The sequence below is a fragment of the Calonectris borealis genome, chromosome 3 (genome assembly GCF_964195595.1).
Source record: "Calonectris borealis chromosome 3, bCalBor7.hap1.2, whole genome shotgun sequence".
Classification (NCBI taxonomy): domain Eukaryota; kingdom Metazoa; phylum Chordata; class Aves; order Procellariiformes; family Procellariidae; genus Calonectris; species Calonectris borealis.
In genome coordinates, this window is record NC_134314.1 from 121,457,413 (window position 1) to 121,475,073 (window position 17,661).

Genomic DNA, 17,661 nt, shown 5'->3' on the forward strand with positions numbered 1-17,661 from the left:
AAATAGCTTTGTTAAAATGAAATTTATTTTCATCTGTCTGTTTTCATTTGTGCCATTTATTTTAGCAACTGCTCAACAGAATTCTTCACTGGATCATTTTAATTCCTGTGGGTTAACTAATTTGCTAGTATATTCCTTTTTAATTTGCTTCCCTCCAATAGCTGCATTCTCTTTTAATATGGAATAGAAAGATAAAATGTAGAAAGTTCTCCATTCTGGTTCTTTCGGTTGACTATAAGAAATGTCTGCCAGGGGGTGCTATATGATTGGTCGGAGTTCTATCTGTACTCCAAAGATTTAAAAATATTCTTTAACTTTTCTTAGTATTTTCAATTTACAATTTGCTTTTAAACAAGGATTGCTGAGCGGTCATAGGTTGCATAATGTTTTGTTGCATAATAATTTGTTATGACCATAATAGAAACATTGGAGTTTGTGTTTCTGTTCCCAGCTTGCTGTTCCACCACTGTAAATAGGAAGGTTTGAGTATTGTCCTGAACTTGATTTGTGATTTAGCGGTGTTAGAAATTTGTATTTGTTAACTTCTATTTGGAAACTTAATTGTTCACTTAAATATTTTTTTACCTAGCCTGAAAATATGTAAGGGAATAGATGTGGCTTATAAAAGCATGGGAATTTTAAGGAAACATAGGCTTTTTACTAAAAACTTTTTGCGTTAATTTTGGACGAGAAATGTTAGTGTACTATAATAAACAGCCTGTCAGCTACAGGCTTACTTGAAGTACACAGACCTAGAATTAACAAGTAGGTATGTATGAATTTTACCGTTATTAAAAGAAAAAAAAAAAGTGCCTTAGTCTTGCATTTTGTTCTGTGTGTACAGTTCAGTAGTTTCAAGGAGTCCATGAATAGGACAATTCCAATTTTCTCTGTCATTTTTCTCTTACCTCCTTCTCTGGATCATTTCTAGCAGGCTGTGAAAGGTGGCTAAGAAGAGCTATGTAGAACGAGGAATACAGTTGTCTTTCATTTACTTAGTCACTGTATCGTACAATAGAACTGTCAAGATTTTTTGTTAAATTTTTACTTGTACAAAGTATAACGGTAAAAGGAGTTATGGGAATGATCAGACTGCCAGAGTGCCAACAGGATTAGTACAAGAGATGAGTCAATGATGTGGAAGTTTTATGGCAAACAAGTGGCACACAGATGACATCTCTGAACTGACTCAGAGACCAATGGTCTGTTTCTTTTTCTTCCACAGACCTGCTTGCTGAAAACTACTTTCTCATCTCTTTCTGCAAAGTGATGATAACGATGTAAAAAGCCTGTAGAAAAGCTGCATTTATTGACTAGCCGTGATAATGTGGGAGATCGATCTTGTGCTAATGAATTATGTAATGAAGGTCTTGTGGTCCTTTCTCATCAGGGTACCCAGTAACACTGGAACCTTTTGAAAATGGGAAAATCTATAACAGTCTTAACTTTGAGCAAGATGTGCCTGTGAGATTTTTCTTCTGCATTTATAGATAATACATCATATTATCAAGCCCACGTTCTGACACCACGTCCACTAATACCAAACTCTCATGCAGGCAAGTGGAGTTGAGCAGGAGCTGCTACCACCTCTTCTGTGCTCAGCCACTGAGCCACCTCCACGGCAAACCCCTACACTTGTCTCAATTTCTACAACTCTGCCGTGACCATGTATTCCACCCAGTGCTTCCACCGTCTAGCACAGTTGGACCCAAAATGCAGTGCATTTAAGTACAGAGTACATGTGGGTAGCTTCTGTTGGTACCTTGCAGGGTTGAGGGGAGAATGTGGAGAACTGGAAAGATGTTTTCAGGTCCCTGAAGATTATTCGTTCTTAAAGAGGCACCCCATGCTGCATTGCAGGGACATGTGATAAATACCGTAAATGTGAGACTGAAGTCCTGAGCTTTTAATAATGTTCTAGTTCTGATGTGCTTCTGTTGTCAGTCGTTACATGTCTTTAATCTGGATGAGGCCCGAGTATGGCATTTAAACACTAACAGACAACCATTTGGTAAAGCTGTGGGGTTTTTTTGTTCTTCTTTTCTCCTCTCCCAGCAGCTCTGCAGTAGTTTTATTTATGATAGTATGTACGTAAATGAGAAGGCAAAACAGAAGGGCTGTTGTACTCTGTGGCTTCTGAGATGCGATCCTTTTAAGAATGAGATTGAGTGTATTAGGGTAGTAATTGTCAGGGACTTTTATCTGAAAGTACATATTTGATTTTCATCTAAACGTTTAAATTCTTGAGCAAAATCAAAGGATGTTGTACTAAATACCTTTCCATAGATTCCAACAACAATACCTCTGGGCTTTGATCCAAGAATTTTTCAAACTAAAATTCCATCTACTCCCTTACCTCTCTTTTTTTTTTTTTAGCTTCCTCCCTTCCCCAGTCAATAAGCTCTACCTCTCTTGCTTCCCTTTCTCCTTGGCCCAGGCAACATCAGGCTGATGTAGCTATATTGCATTTGTTTTAGGAAAACATGCCTGTCTTCAACACTGTGTTGTGTCCTTTTCCTCTTCTCAAGCTTGGAATATGCTGTCTTGTTGGAGAAGGTGAGAGTGTTTTTTCTACTGTCATTTAGGACAAATGAAATTTCTTATCATCCTTGCACCACAAAGTTGAGTTTTTGTTTTAGGTTTAATGTGAATTATGTACTTAAACTGTGTGTAGGCATTTTCCTTCCATGTGTAGTGCTTATTTTCAAAATAATTTTTCAGTGGGTTATTTTTCCATGTCATGTGTGCATTATTAACCAAGCACATTTGAATCCTGGATTTTTTTGTCATTCATAAAACATTTTATTGAACTTAAAATCCCATAATATATTCTTTGACAAGGACCAAACTTACAGGATGTTTTCAGAAAACTTTAATGTCATCTTTCATTTGTTCAGTATGAAGCTCACTTGTGTTTTCTAGTTTCTTTTGTCACTTGTAGTGCAAGACAAAGCAACCAGAGTACTAGCCAGTTTAATGGCATTTATAGTGTTTTTACATAGATAGATCATTGTAAAGGGAGGAATAAACTGAGGGCAGGTAACCTTTCACTCGCTATTAGTCTTTATTCCCTTATTCTGGGAAAAAAGTCAAATTTAAGATTCAAGACATTTTATTTTGAACTGATCATCTGAAGTTGGGCATAAATCTAAGAGGAAAAAAGAGAAGTTACTGGGTTTTGTTTTACAAACTGGTTCTTTATTTCACAATTCTTCGGTCACTTTGGAGGTATTAGCTGTTTTATCCTGCCAAAAGGAATTGATAATCACTGATAATAATTATTTCCCCTAAATAATGAAAGGCAATTATTCATCAGTCCTCGCTAAAACAACATCCTCAACTTTCACATGAATGTTATTCCTAATAACTGTTCTGAAGTTGAATGTAGCCTGAGCGCAAGAATTTCCACTCTAGGGGAAGCCTGAATAGACTTTCTTTCCCTGACAGTGTTGAAAGGTATGACATTTCATGCTAAACTGAATAAAACTTAAGAGTTATTGAATTAATACATTCATTCATATAAGTAACTCTGGGAAGGGAGGCACGATATTAAAAAAAACACCCTTCTCCACCCCTGAAAAAGAACTTCCCCAAAACAATCCCCCCCCAAAGACCCCCAGATGTTTCTGATCAAAATTCATGTCATCCCGAAGTGCAGAATTATGACTGGCACCTCTCTAATATCTCTATCTAGTGTAACAGTATGAACTTTCTAATGTGACAAATATCACAGTATCTGTCACAGATAGGAGCTGATGATTAAGTTTCGTAGATATTGTGATGGAGGAAGCTGGAAAAGGTTGTGTATTTTACTTGGCAAACATGCTAGCTTCCTTAACGTAGACTTTTCTGTATTTGTGCATTTAAGTGTTATATTAGTTATGGTGGTGTGTGATGCACAGGGATAGGAACGTAGAGGACTGATGAGGTTGATCACATATTGGAACAGAGGCCCAGAGGAGTTGTGAAATCTCCATGCTTGAAGATATTCAAAACTTGACAAGTTCCTGTGCAGCCCTTTCGAATTGGACTTGCTTTTCTTAGGAGGTGGGACTACATGACCTCCTAAGATCCCTTCCAACATACATCATTGTATGTTACTAGAAAACTTTTCTTCGTGCAAAAAACGCATGCCACAGCATCCCCTGGGGCTCTGGATATCTAATCATCCAGTAAAAGAGTCCTTGATGCACTGCACCACTTCTCCCACTTATGAGACCAGCGAAGTAAGAAAAGCAGTAGAGGAAAAAATGCATGACAAGTCTGACCAGCATACAGCTGAAAAGCAGTTGGGGTACCCAGGAATTGAAAATATTTCTGACACCTGGGGACTAAGCACAGTTTTTTTATTAGCCAAAATTATTGCTTTGTAGAATAGTGTCACCCATTCTGTGAACATGGACAAGGTGGTACATTGCTAGCCTAATTTCATATGTAGTCTTTCTTATTGCCTAGTGAAACGTATACTTCTTTGTTAATAATGACCTGTTTTCTGCCCTGTATTTCCTAGCTTACTGATACCACTTTGAATTAACAATGCAGATAGGAAGTTACTGTGAACAATTAGATCCTTCAAAGCAAATCTTCAGTTTTTTTCTTGTTTTGAAGAGACAAATAGAATCTTAAAGCACAAGGTAAAATCTGAAAATTGTTTAATTGCTTAGCTGGAGGCTGAGAACTTAAGTGAATGAAACAGCTCTCTTAAGCTTGGAGAATTTCATATGTTGTGGAAAAAATGGCAGGATAAGTAGCAACCAAGGTATAGTTGGAGTGGTGATGCTGAGAGGCCATATATATATAGCAGCACTCTGTAGCTGGCAGGGCAGCTTGGAACCAGCCCATGTGTTCTCTAGTTTTGACGTCATCTTTGTGCATATATTTGAACTGGTGAACATGCAAATATTGCAGAAGGCTTCAGGACACCAGTAGCGTTAGATTCTGGAGTACAAGGAAAACTTCTCGTGTTCAGGTTTTCATGTATGGGCTCCTGCACCCTTGTGTTTGTCTTGGTTCTCTCGGTACACATTTTTTTGGAATTGGCAGGAGGCAGTGGCAGCAGTATATTAACAGGCTTAGGCATATTTATCCCCGTGTAATACCTACTTTTGATGAGTACCAAGGCCAGGCACCATTCTTACTCACCCATATTGTGGCTCTGCCCGTAGGTATTTATTTATTGAAGTCATGTCAATTTACAAGTTCTCCTGTTTAAAAATTCTATTAAAACCCATGTGCTGGCTTGGTTTGTTTTGAGGCACTTCTGTTTAACAAATTCTTGATCTGTGTGGGTGTTTTTTTTTGTTTGTTCCTCCCCACCCCCAATTAGTACTAGACAAAAATGATTCTTTGCCCGCTCCCCCTTATCAAGTGTTTGGTTTTTACCTGTTGGACCTCATTTCAAACATCAAAATGTGTTGTCCAAAGTAGATGCATTAATCAGCTCTGTATGGTAGAAAGAGTTCCTTTCTTGGTGATGGCAGATTAATACGTGTTTACAGTTTTAAGAAACTGGTATTCATTAGGTTTTTGGAGAGAAATGCCAGCTTTCTCATTACTTTCAGGTTATATACTTGAATAACTGTGGTAGTTTAAGGACTAGTTTTATGTACTTAAAAACAGGTTTAAAGGAGAGTTCACTAGGTGATTTTGGCACCTGCATGGGGAGGTTTCAAAGAAGTAAAATGCTCACTGTCTGTGTACTTTGAGAATTGTAAATGAAAGCTTTGTGTTCTGTTGGCTCTGCAATATCGATTTTATTTATAGACTGTTCTTGCAGCTGTTCCAGTGTTCTAAATAATAGTGATGTAGCTATATTCAGAATTTCATTTAAAATTACATTTTTTAAGGCTTATGGATTAAATAGGAAAACTGTGCTTTTTAACTTCCATTGAATTTGTGACTTACCTGTGTATACCTCTGCCCTCCTAATAGCTTGATTTTGCATGACTAAACAAGTGACAAAAGACTTTTCCCCCCCTCCTCTTTTCTTTACATTTCGAAGGGGATGTTAAGACAATCTGTGGATAATATTAAGTCAAAACTAATTTAAACTAAATATGTCAATATCTGCAATTTTTTCATGAGCTGAAACTTCTAAAATGGGAACACGTCATTTTGGTCTCTTAAGCATAACAATTTTTTTTTTACTCCACTTTAGAGAACACTTCCTTTCTGAATGTGGGACTTAGATGTGGAAAATACATGTTTGTCTTTTCAAGACCTAGGTGGTCTTCAGTGTTGGATTATGGAACATAAAAATATTGCTAGACTATTGTGTGGCTTTAAATATATGGGTAAACGTACAGATATGCAATTAAGGTAATAAAATAGTAGCCTAATTTTATGTATATCAGAATGAGCTCACATGGTATCTATTTACTTGTCAGCAGTCAAAAACAATAATTTTAACACAAGCTGTTTATTCCGTTCTCTTCTGTGCAGTGCTTCTTCTTTGCCAAACAGAGGGATATTTAGACCAACATAGCTTCCATATGTGTTCAGCAACTTGTTTCTACTAGATATTTTAGCCATCACTGTTGCTGAACAATAGTAGAACTTTTTTCCACTTAGGAAAATATGTAAACATGTTGTACTGAAACTTCAGTACTTTGGTTTTGGCTTTTTTTATCGATGCTTTTTGCATCAATAAAAATATTTGGGGGAGGCACGATCTCCTAAATGTAAACTTATCAATATTTGTTTAAATTAAGTAAATTTTACTTAGTTTAATGCTTTTGAATTATTTTTATAGGGTTTAGTTTAGCAGCTTTTAAGAGGAACAAGAGGAAGCTGGAGTTGGCTGAAAAGGTGGAAACAGATCTCATTCAACTAAAGAAAAGAAGACAATCAAATGAAAAGGTTAGTTCCTGTTTAAAATTTTGTTGTGTCATCCTAAACTTGCAGCTGATGGCTAATAAATTTCATGTCGTATATGAGATGAGACTAATGTAACATCAGAAGCCACTTTTCCTTGACCACTCTAATGTTTAGATGATGTAATGGTAACTTAGTGCAATTAAAACTTTCTGCCTTGCTATTTGAAAACCAAACTGTCACTTTGTATCTTGTTTGTGCTATGAAAAATATTTTGCTCATTTTGATCTGGAAATATGACAAATGTAAACACAAACAGATAATTATTTACTGAAACATTTTCTTTAGCTTGGGATCTCTGTCACTGTTTCCCACTTTTTAATGTTTCCTGAGCGCACTGCATTATGGAGCTGGAATTGGTGAAATTTGAAATATCAGGTAGGTAAACATGTGCATCTGTGCATGCATCTAGCATTGACCTGGCCCGTATTACTTGTACTACAAAACTATTAGGATTCCCTCTGTTCCCCTCACTTGTAGTTTGAATTTAGAGCCTTTGTTACCATTTGAGAATGTCAATCACAGTATTTGTGTTTACTGTTGAATATCAAAATATAGCTCATTAACTTAAATGCCTATGCTTTATTTGGGGCCTGTGGCCTTTCGGATTGGCCATTTCTCTTTGCTTTGGTACGCTGACTGACCACTGCCTTATGTAGTTGCATATGTTGATACAAATAATGTATAAATCCCAGAGAATTGGCAAAAAAGTTTATTCTCTGTAGTCTGTGCAAGTGATAAATTAGGTATTTTTCTTCTGTGTTCTTAGATAAGCAGTTTTCCCTAGCAGGGTGCTAATGTTTCTATTTTCAAGGAGGTAAGACCTGTAAAGAAAGTAAGAAGAGAGGGGGGGAAAAAAGTTAGTTATTTGTTTTGGAACTTTTCCTGTTTACAGAACTTCAGGTACCTCCTTATGAAACTAACGTTGTTAAAATGTAACTGAGGGAGGAGGGGTCTCCGGACAGTATTGATGTTCATGTAATAAGGGGCAAGTCAATGCTTGAAACATATGCCAATGCATGAGCTTACCGACCTGCAATTTGAAATTTCAAGGGCTCCAGAGTCATGTGCAGCGCTTGTGGGAGACCCCCAAAGGCCAATGATGGTAGGTAAAGGAGGTGATCAAATAGAGCTCTACTCACCGGTAAGTAATCCAGTAACACGGCGGTTTTGTCAACTTTCTGGGCGCATCCTGTCCATGGAGGGGGGATGAAAACCAAACCATGCTAACAATGTGGACTGCTTGTGTTATCCACAGATTGTAAGATAATTGCAGCCTCACAGGAAGTTTAGTTTTTCAAAATGAAATAGAAATGAAAAATCAAATTATACAAGAGCAAATTCTTAAAAAAAAAAAAAAAGTTGAGTAATCCTCTCTAAGCTATTAGAAAAGGGTCATTTAGCAAGGGTCATTTAGCAACATGTTCTGTTATCCCAAAACTTGTACTGTCAAAGCTGAGCTCTCATAAAAGGTTTAAAAATAATTGTTTAAAAACCATTTAAGTACTTGAATAATTAAAAGTTAATCGTCTTGTCAAAGTTAAGCTTTAATTGATAAATACTCATTTAATTTTTTATTTGCTGTTCTTCTCTGGAGCGGCATACCTGTCCCTTTCCGCAGACTTGATAGCTGTTTCGTTGTCTAGTTTGACTCTTACCTGCTGCAACCCTGTGCTGCAGCTTAGCTTATGTGCCTTTGTGGCCAGTACTGCACAGTTGTTATGAATTCTGGTCATTTTTTTGTCTATGAAATTTTAGAAGTTGGGAGAAGAACAAGGTAGAAAGGATGTTAACAAAGTTGAAGTTGAACAGAAATCATAACTAAAAGGCCTATGTGAAGAGATAGTATTGCAGACCAAAAAAGACGTGGAAGTTTTAGCTGCTGATAAATTTCACTAGATAAAAATTAACATACAGTTTTAAAAACTACTTTTCGATAAAAGTTAAATTATACCAAGCTCAAAAAGAATGAGAGGCTGTTTAATAAAGATTGTATGGAAAAACTAGGCAGTGTGACTTACTAAAGGAGACTTATTTTCTGAGTAAATGGAATGTTCTCTTTGCTGTAGTTTTTATTGGTAGCCAATGTAGGATTTGTAGAGGGTTATGCGATTGCACACAGGAAGATCCGTTAATAACTCCACTGAATCTTGAAGGTGTGAAAATTGAGACTTTTTAATTTAATTGTAGTGACTTACATATTGATTTACATAGTTAAGAAATCATTTTTGTTTGTGTGTGAATCAACTAAACATATTCATAGGGGGACTGGCTATGATGTGTTAATTCAGCCAGATGCCGTTCTGAAGTTCTCACCTCAAGCACCAGTAAACATCAGAAGTAAATGTTTGTCTTTTTACTTTTAACCTGTCTTTTACCAGAGGAAATTGTCATTGAAAATAGCTTAGTAGAGTTTGGCTAAAAGCCCTATTTTTAATTTGTCTTCTGCTATTACAAACTTTTTTTACAACTATGCTGAACGAACTTGTAAGAGGAGTTGTCCTCTCCTTGATTTGAGTAACAGTGGCACTAAGAATTTCCAGTGCACATGAATTTTTTTATAGGTTAGTGTTTATAGGTTAGGTTTTTATAGGCTAGTTTTTTAACTCTATAAATAACATTATTTAGTTTGAGGTTTATTAAAACTGATTCGGTTTTTATCTAGTTTAACATACGTACTCAAGTATGTGCACAACAGCTTGAATTATATGTATGGAATCAGCAGTTTCATATTCTTCAGCTACAGTATTGAGACAATAACACTGAATATATTTAGTAAAGAAAAATATGTCTGTCTTTGTTGCACAGAAATACATTCTTTTCTTTGAAGTATTTTGTGCATTATATTTTTTGTCATTGATCATCTTGAATGTACCATGTGAACTTTTAGCCAGTTCCAGCTTGAACTCTTTGGGTGAGCAACAGTCAATGCATAGCAATATGCATCATTGCCATTATATATGGTGAATTTTAATCACTGAACTTTTTCCTCACATCAAATTTTTTAAGGCTGTGTGAGGGTAATTGTAAGTGTAGCTGTCAACTATGGCAGTCCTAGTATCTGTCTTATTTATTCTTGCAGTTTGAACAGGAATTTTAATTTTGTGCATTTCCTTTTCCTTAAAAAAGAAATAATTTTTCTGTCCCACATCCATGCTGAAATGGTCTTTGGTGATAATAATACTCCTTAGACTTCAAAATCCATTTAATATGGGAAAAGAAACCTAAATACTTTTCATCCATTCCAGTTAAAAAAACAAAACAACAAAACTCACCTGTGGACTACAGGGTGAAACAATTCCCTCACCTTGAACATGGAGGTCAGACAAAGTGTCCTGTTTACATACAAACAACTATTAAACTGGAAAGGCTAGGGTTGTTTATCAAGCTTTGTATGATTAGATCGTAACTGCCGCTTTTGAAGCATATGAATGTTGCACCAATCATGCATACTCTGTCAAGATTAGATTGCTATGAGAGTAGACATCATGCTGTGCTCTCAGTTGCCCTAGAGGAAAACGTTTCTAGAAATTGGTATGTATTAATTGGTCCCAGTGCTCACAGAATTGTGACATTTTCCCTTAACTTAGATGGATTTATAAGTATTTATTTAAAATACTTTAATAAATAAAATTTTGCTTAAAAGATTGCCTCTCACCTTGTTAAATACTGCTGTAATCCGCAGAAGCGCTCCATCAAGAACACCTCAAATCTGGGATTTTAAAAGACCAAAATATATTAATTGTTGATATATTATTTTCTAGATAACGCTGTCCACTATTGTGCTTCTCTCTGTTCCCACTTGATCTGTAAAGGGCCAGCATGGGACATACTAGAAGATTTATCTGTTGCCCTATTCTGAGTAGGAGGATACTGTAAATCCCCCATATTTTTAGGGGAATCTACTTGATCTAATTATCATCAAATATCTAATCCTATTTATTTGTGTGGATAGTTGGGTAATAGCATATAGATGTTAATTGCTTCAGTCTTACTCATTTTGCATTTTGTCAGTTAATGATACTCAGGTGATTTAATGGTAATTACTTTGCACAGAATTTCAGAACAATCTCAAGTCAGGAGGGAGAAGGCCCTGTGTGTAGATATCTTTCAGCGGGCACTGGGTAGAGCAATCCTAAGCTGTTAATTCCTTCCTTAGGGGCTTGTAAATTGATGACTATTTATGGTTTTTAACGTGCAGAAGCAGGGAAAGATGTGGTTTCTAAAATACTTGATAGAACTCTGCATTTGTGCAGATGAGCATCTTCGTGCTTTGTGTGTATGTTCTTAGCTAAGTTTGAATATTTGGTCTATGATTTCATTAAATTAACTTCCTTTCCTGTCGCAAGGTGCAAATTAATTCAGTAATGTGAGGTCTTACTTTTGACATTGACTTTCAGTTGTTTCCACGTAAAGTATTGACTACATAATAGATTATTTTTAGGTTGCAATACTACATTGTTAAAACCCCCAAATTGCTTTTGCAATGGATGTGTTAGTATAAATTATTAGCTGAAGTCAGATATCACCAAGTAATAATCAAGTTTCCCTTGGAACTTGCAAAATTTTGAAATCTAAGGTGCTAAATTAATGAATCAAATGCATAAAAACATAAGGGCAAGCAAGCTGGATCTCATTTAGTCCCTATTGAACCCATATAGAATTTGGACTTATTTTAGACTTTTCACACTGTTAAACTTGCCTACTTTTTAAAAAAAATGTAAAAGAACTTCAGGAATTTTAGTGTAACATATTTCTATTGATTGTCTTAATATTAGCTTGACAGGATCCTGTATTTTTCAACATTCGTATAGTTTGAAGAGCTGAAATGTGTGACATTGAAAGTTGGGTGCATTCTTCCTCAGGCGCATAGTGCCTTTTTATATGGAGAAGTACAGGGAGTACCTTTGTTAAATTGCAATGAACTCTTCATTCACTAGCTCAGAAGAAGCGTTGTTGGGAGAGTTTACATATGTAGAAGACTTTTAGTACTGAACTATAGAATTGATTCATGGTGTCACTTTTAAGTGTGTGAAGCCAGTAGTGTTGAAATGGGAGCAAACATCAAAATAGATCTAGAATAGATCCGACAAGGTATTTTTCCCATTGGATGTGGAATAGAACTGGTCCTCAGTGGTTTTCAGTTTGTGAAGTGTTGTGGTTTAACCTGGCAGGCAGCCAAATACCACGCAGCCGCTCGCTCACTTCTCCCCCCCCGCCACCCTCCCGCAGTGGGACGGGGAGAGAATCGGAAGGGTAAGAGTGAGAAAAACTTGTGGGTTGAGATAAAGACGGTTTAATAGAACAGAAGAGGGAAAATAATAATGATAATGATAGAATATACAAAATGAGTGATGCACGATGCAATTGCTCACCACCCACGCTGACCGATAACCAAGTAGCGATCGCTACTTCCTGGAACACGCCTGCCATTCATATACTGAGCATGACGTCACATGGTATGGAATACCCCGTTGGCCAGCTGGGCTGGCTCTCCTGACTATGTTCCCTCCCTTCTTGTGCACCTAGCTCGGTCGGTAGAGCACGGGAGCTGTCCTTGACTAGGAGGGTACTTAGCAACAACTGAAAACATCAGTGTGTTATCAACATTCTTCTCACACTAAATCGAAAACACAGCACTAGGAAGAAATTTAACTCTATCCCAGCCGAAACCAGGACATCAAGTAAGGATAAATATAGCATCAGCAGTGATTCTTTTTCTGATCACAATAACACAGTAACACTTACATTACTGAGAAGGAAAATATGGAATTCTTTTGCTTCAGTGATACAGATTTCCATCAGAAGATTGTGTGGGCCAGGTTAAAAAAAATGCTTCCCTTAGAAAAGGTTTCCAGCCTCCTAACTTGCCCCATCTAAAAATAAAATAAGCCAAAGCAAGCAAAATATACCACTGAATTGACAGCAAATACTGATACGAAATAGATCTTCTTTTGAAGGAAATAATAGTGAAGAAAGCTTCCATGCAACATATACTTGTAAATGCTTGTGGTTTTTTGATTAAAATATCTTTTAAAAAAGGAAATTAGTTATATAGCTACTGAAGGCAAATGTTTTATGCACGCAAGGGCTAAAGCGGAAGATGGATGGCAGATTGAGCAAATAGTTTTACAGATGCGGCAAAGGTGGCTGCAAGCATTTTTTCTTTGCTGTCAGATGATATGGAAAACATACTGATCCATACTGAGCCTCATCCTTCTAAAATGTATTTCTGTTCATTGTGAGAGCCCCAAGTGTTCAGTTTAATATGAATTAAGATTATACAGGTGGCCTTAATTCTGGCATTTCCTAACTTTGACAGGCTTGATTTTCATATCTCTAGTTGTCTATTAATCAAGTTTTTTGTTGTGGGTATAATTTCCTTTAAAAGGGGCCAGGGGATGGATAACAAAACCTGTATCATATTAGTAGTTCTTCTCTATATAGAAATCGTAGGATCATAGGAAAATTCATGTTGGGAAGAGCTTTATCTAGTCTAATCTTGAAAACCTCCAAGGATGGGACTCTGCACCTCCAGTGAGCAGCCTGCTCTGCTGCTTAAGATCTTTTCAATCTGCTGAAGAGTATTGTTCTAACTGGGTTAATAATACCTGAATTAGGTTGTGGCTGGCAGTCCTGCGAAGCGAGAAATACATCTGCCCATGAGATGTTAAGGAAGTGTTCCTTAATTTTCTTTTACCTTTACAACTTGGAAGAGAACTTGCTCTTTTCTTATTCCCTTTGCTCCAGTCCTCAAAATTCCTTTTGCCTCTCCTTCTCCTACCTTCCCTGATCCTGGTTTTTACCTTCCTCTGCTTTTCAACTTGCTCTTCTTCTCAATGCCAGTTGAGTCCCTAGATCTGTAGTTTTTCACCTCTCTTTTTTTTTTAAGCATTTATTCTGCTTTACTGTTAGGACATCCACCTGTTTGTTTTAATATTGAATATGGCTAGTGCCAGCTTCTGAGTGTAGAACTTGTTCGGGAAGATCTAAGTGTAGGTAAAGAGAAGAAACTTACTGTTACTCTGGGTAAAAGCCAAGGATGACACTCCTGCTTAGGAGTTCTAGTTGCTTGAAAAATACTGTAGAACACTGTAGTGCTGCATTGTGTATTTTTCCTTTTAAGACTGGCGCAGTATTAACTCAAGTGTTATGTCTTAAATTAAGTGTAACCCAGAAGGCCAGAGTAACATCAGCTTGAGTCTCCTAAGAATTCTGCTTGACAAATAACATTGCATGCCAAAGAAAACTTTAATAGATGATGAGAACTTGATAATTTGAAGTCAAATAGTTGGGTATAGATTTTTTTTTTCCTTCTTCTTCCCTCTGGATCCTAGTCCAGAAAATATACGTTTATATGAATAGCTTGATATCCTTTGGGATTATTTGCTTGGTTAAGTTTATATAGGATTTTTTTAATGCAGGTAAGTTTTTATACAGAAAAGACTGATCAGCTAAAGGCTTGAGGGCTTGTGCAACAGCAGCGTTCATCTTTGGAGTATGTGATGGGATGATGTATCCGTTTTGTTTATTCATTTTATTTTATTTTATGCATGCTGTGTCCCATCAGATGTGTGTGATTGAGCATGAAGTCAGAGTGCCTTGGCCTGGGTTCTGCAGAGAAGGGAATCTAGGGCAAGCCTAGGCAGAGAGGGGAAAACTGCTCTTTCTTTCAGAGTGACTGAACGTGGTGTATTAAGGAAGAGGGGAGGGATGGAAAGATCCAAGGTGAGACAGCTGAAGTGTTTGTGAGACAGTAGGCAGAGAGCTTGCATCAGGAATGAACGCTGGAAGACCCCTGCTCTTAGGGGAGCAAATCTGCCTCAGAAGCGGTGGAAGTGAGGACGCTTTTCTAGTGACCCAGAGGGAGGGAAGGGTAATTGTTTCAACCAGAAAGCCACTAAAGATTGCTGAACTGAGAACGAGTCTGGGAGAAAGAATCTGTCCTGGGGGAGATTTCTTCTCAAGGCTTCTATTTATTGTCTTGCTCAGAATAGCAGAATTTTCTCTTTACATGGTAAGCTGCTTCTTGTGGATTTTTTTTTTTTTTTTGAATCATACACAGCTTTAAAGATCAGAGTCTCTGAAAATGCCGTCTCAAAGCTTTTGGGAAAAGCCTTTTGATATGGCATCTTTGGAATGTGTTGCTGAATCATTTCTTAGTGGACAAATGCCCACCACTAAGAAAACAGCATTTTTGGCACTTTTGTAAGTAAAGGCAGGTAATCTAAACATTGGATAAGTTCTGAGATGTTTATTACCTTCTTGTTTCCAGAGAAGTTTTCTTCAGGTCCTGTCTGAGGCAAGAGAGCATTTTGGGAAGATTTATGGCAGCACAATCGGTACAATATGCATGATAACAAATCTGTTTTGTTGATCGGCCTGTCACTTGGTTTTGTGCACGTTAGTTTGCACATTCCTAAGAAGTATAATCTGACTTTAATATACTATTTTTAGTAGTTGTTTCTGTTTGTGTGTCCTGCAGGAGAATGACTCAGGAACATTGGATACAGTTGGTGCGGTTGTTGTTGACCAAGAAGGAAATGTTGCTGCTGCTGTCTCCAGTGGAGGTTTAGCACTAAAGCATCCTGGAAGAGTTGGTCAGGTGATTATACGTTTTCAGTTGGGAATGATTGTTCTGCTATTGTGACACTAAGCAAGAGCTGTGATAGCAAACTGATGTCCTCCCTTCCTTCCCATTAAACTCTGAAGGCATTATCACTGCATTGGAATGCAAGTTTTGTTTTTAGGGTCCTCCATCAGTGTTATAAAACATTGATAGGTAAGAAGTTGTTCTGTAGTTAGTTACCTTTTGCCAGAGCTATTAATAAGTTAATTTCTTGGGCTTAAATACCTCCTTAATACCACAAATAGTCTCTTAAGTGCTTAGAGTGTTCTTAAATAAGATTTTCATCAATATTTAGGGAAGCTGTCCTAATTAATTTTTAAATGATCTTGTAAATTGCTAGAAGTGACAAAGGTATTAAAAGAACACATCAGGTATAGGCATTCCTTATCGTTATTAGGTGAGGGAATTTTGAAGTGCATCAGAAATGTCATACTCCATTGCTGTACAGCTGTATTTTTGGTTGACTTTTGCCACTGTCCTAAAAGCAGTTCTCTTTTGAAATGTATTTAAGATTTTCTTTTGGAATAGTAGAGTGAAAGGGACTTTATATAAATAGGGAACAGCTGGAATTATCTTGTGTTTTGATATCTGTACTACCCTCATTTTCTGTAAACTTAGGTTAGAATACCATACATCTATGATAATCACTCTGTTCTGAAGAATAGTAAAAGATGATGTAGCAAAATGGGGTGGAATTGCAGTTTTGACTCTTAGGATTTTCTTATTTATCTTTTGTATTAATACTTGGATTTTTGTTGGGTTTCTTTTTTTTTCGTTGGTTTGGGGTTTTTTGGTGGTGGGTGGGGTTTTTTTGTTGTTGTTGTTTGGTGTGGCTTGGTTTGGTTTGTTTTTTTTTTAAGGGAAGGGAGCAAACCAAAAACCTTGTATACTTAAATTTATGAAAGATGCACTTTCTTTAGGCAGCTCTTTATGGTTGTGGCTGCTGGGCTGAAAATACAGGAGCTCATACCCCTTACTCCACTGCTGTGAGTACTTCAGGTATTTGCTACTTTTATAAATATTTCAAAAAGTTGCTATCTTTCTCTGTAATTAATTTAGAAATTCCAAATAGAATATTTCTGTAAATGGTGAGTTAAAATACTAACATTACTTCCAGACTACATTTTACATGTGTATAATTTATTTACATATAAAACATATATAATATATATATGTCAGTATTGTCTTGAAATCTGTGAATTTATCTCCGTCGGTTGCTTACATTGGTCATTTTACTTAAAAAACCAAAGCAACAACCATGTGAACTTTTATCCTGTTCAGAAGATTTTGTATTGCACTGAAAGGATGTACTCTATTTGTTATGTATTAAGGGACTTGTCCTCCTGTAAAGAAGTGCTGTTATAAGCCTAATACTGTGTTAAAACCAATATGCTTCTGTGACTGGAAGCCTTCTGCAAAGGACTAAGATAATTAGAGGGTCCTTTAACATAAGAGGGTCCCTTCGATACAAAATGCTACCAAATTGCATTTTTCCCTCCAAAAATATTTAAGTACTATTTTAAGTGAATATTTAAGTGAATTTGTTCTTCATCTCTCTTTTCCTCTCAAAAGGAAGGGAAAAAGGCAAAACCAAATGACTAGAAAAAGTGTTTCGGAAAATATTTATTCAGAAATTGTGAAAGTAACATAAGAATTAGGGTAGCTTCTCTTCTCTTCTTTGGAAGTCTTGGGATCCTGGATACATGAAAATATTTTGTTCATTTGATGCCCATCAGCCAGCTGTCACACAGAGCTTTTCTATCAGTTGGTATGCTGAGCACTGGAGATACCGATTGTAAAAAAAAGTTTGTCAACAGATCTACTAAATGTAACAGGACTGAAGAAATAGTAAAAATTAGAAAGGAAAAAAAAAAACCCACAAAAAACCAATCAAAAGATAGCTAGGAAGGTAGCTCACACTGCAATGTAAGATTTGAGAATGTAAGCCAGGATGTTTTTAACTTGCCAGGAACAGGCATTGAAAAGATAACTGTATTGTTACACAATACTGGGTGAATATTGTAGAACACAAAAGCCTTAAGGTGAAGTTACGCGGGTGTTGCTTTTACCTTGCAACTTCCACATAAAAGTAGTTGAAAGGACTGCATTTCATCTCACTTTTTTCCTAGTTTTATGGACAGTCTCAAACAGTAAAACTA

At 36.6% G+C, this 17,661-nt stretch overlaps 1 protein-coding gene across 1 annotated transcript in view; it reads left to right on the top strand.

The window, feature by feature from the left end:
- TASP1 (taspase 1) overlaps window positions 1-17,661 on the top strand; it is an 85,571-nt gene that overhangs the window by 25,386 nt on the left and 42,524 nt on the right. The window contains 5 exon segments of the mRNA XM_075147704.1: window positions 6,752-6,858; window positions 7,927-7,980; window positions 7,982-8,017; window positions 15,359-15,478; window positions 16,423-16,501. Of these exon segments, the coding sequence (XP_075003805.1) occupies window positions 6,752-6,858; window positions 7,927-7,980; window positions 7,982-8,017; window positions 15,359-15,478; window positions 16,423-16,501 (396 nt within the window).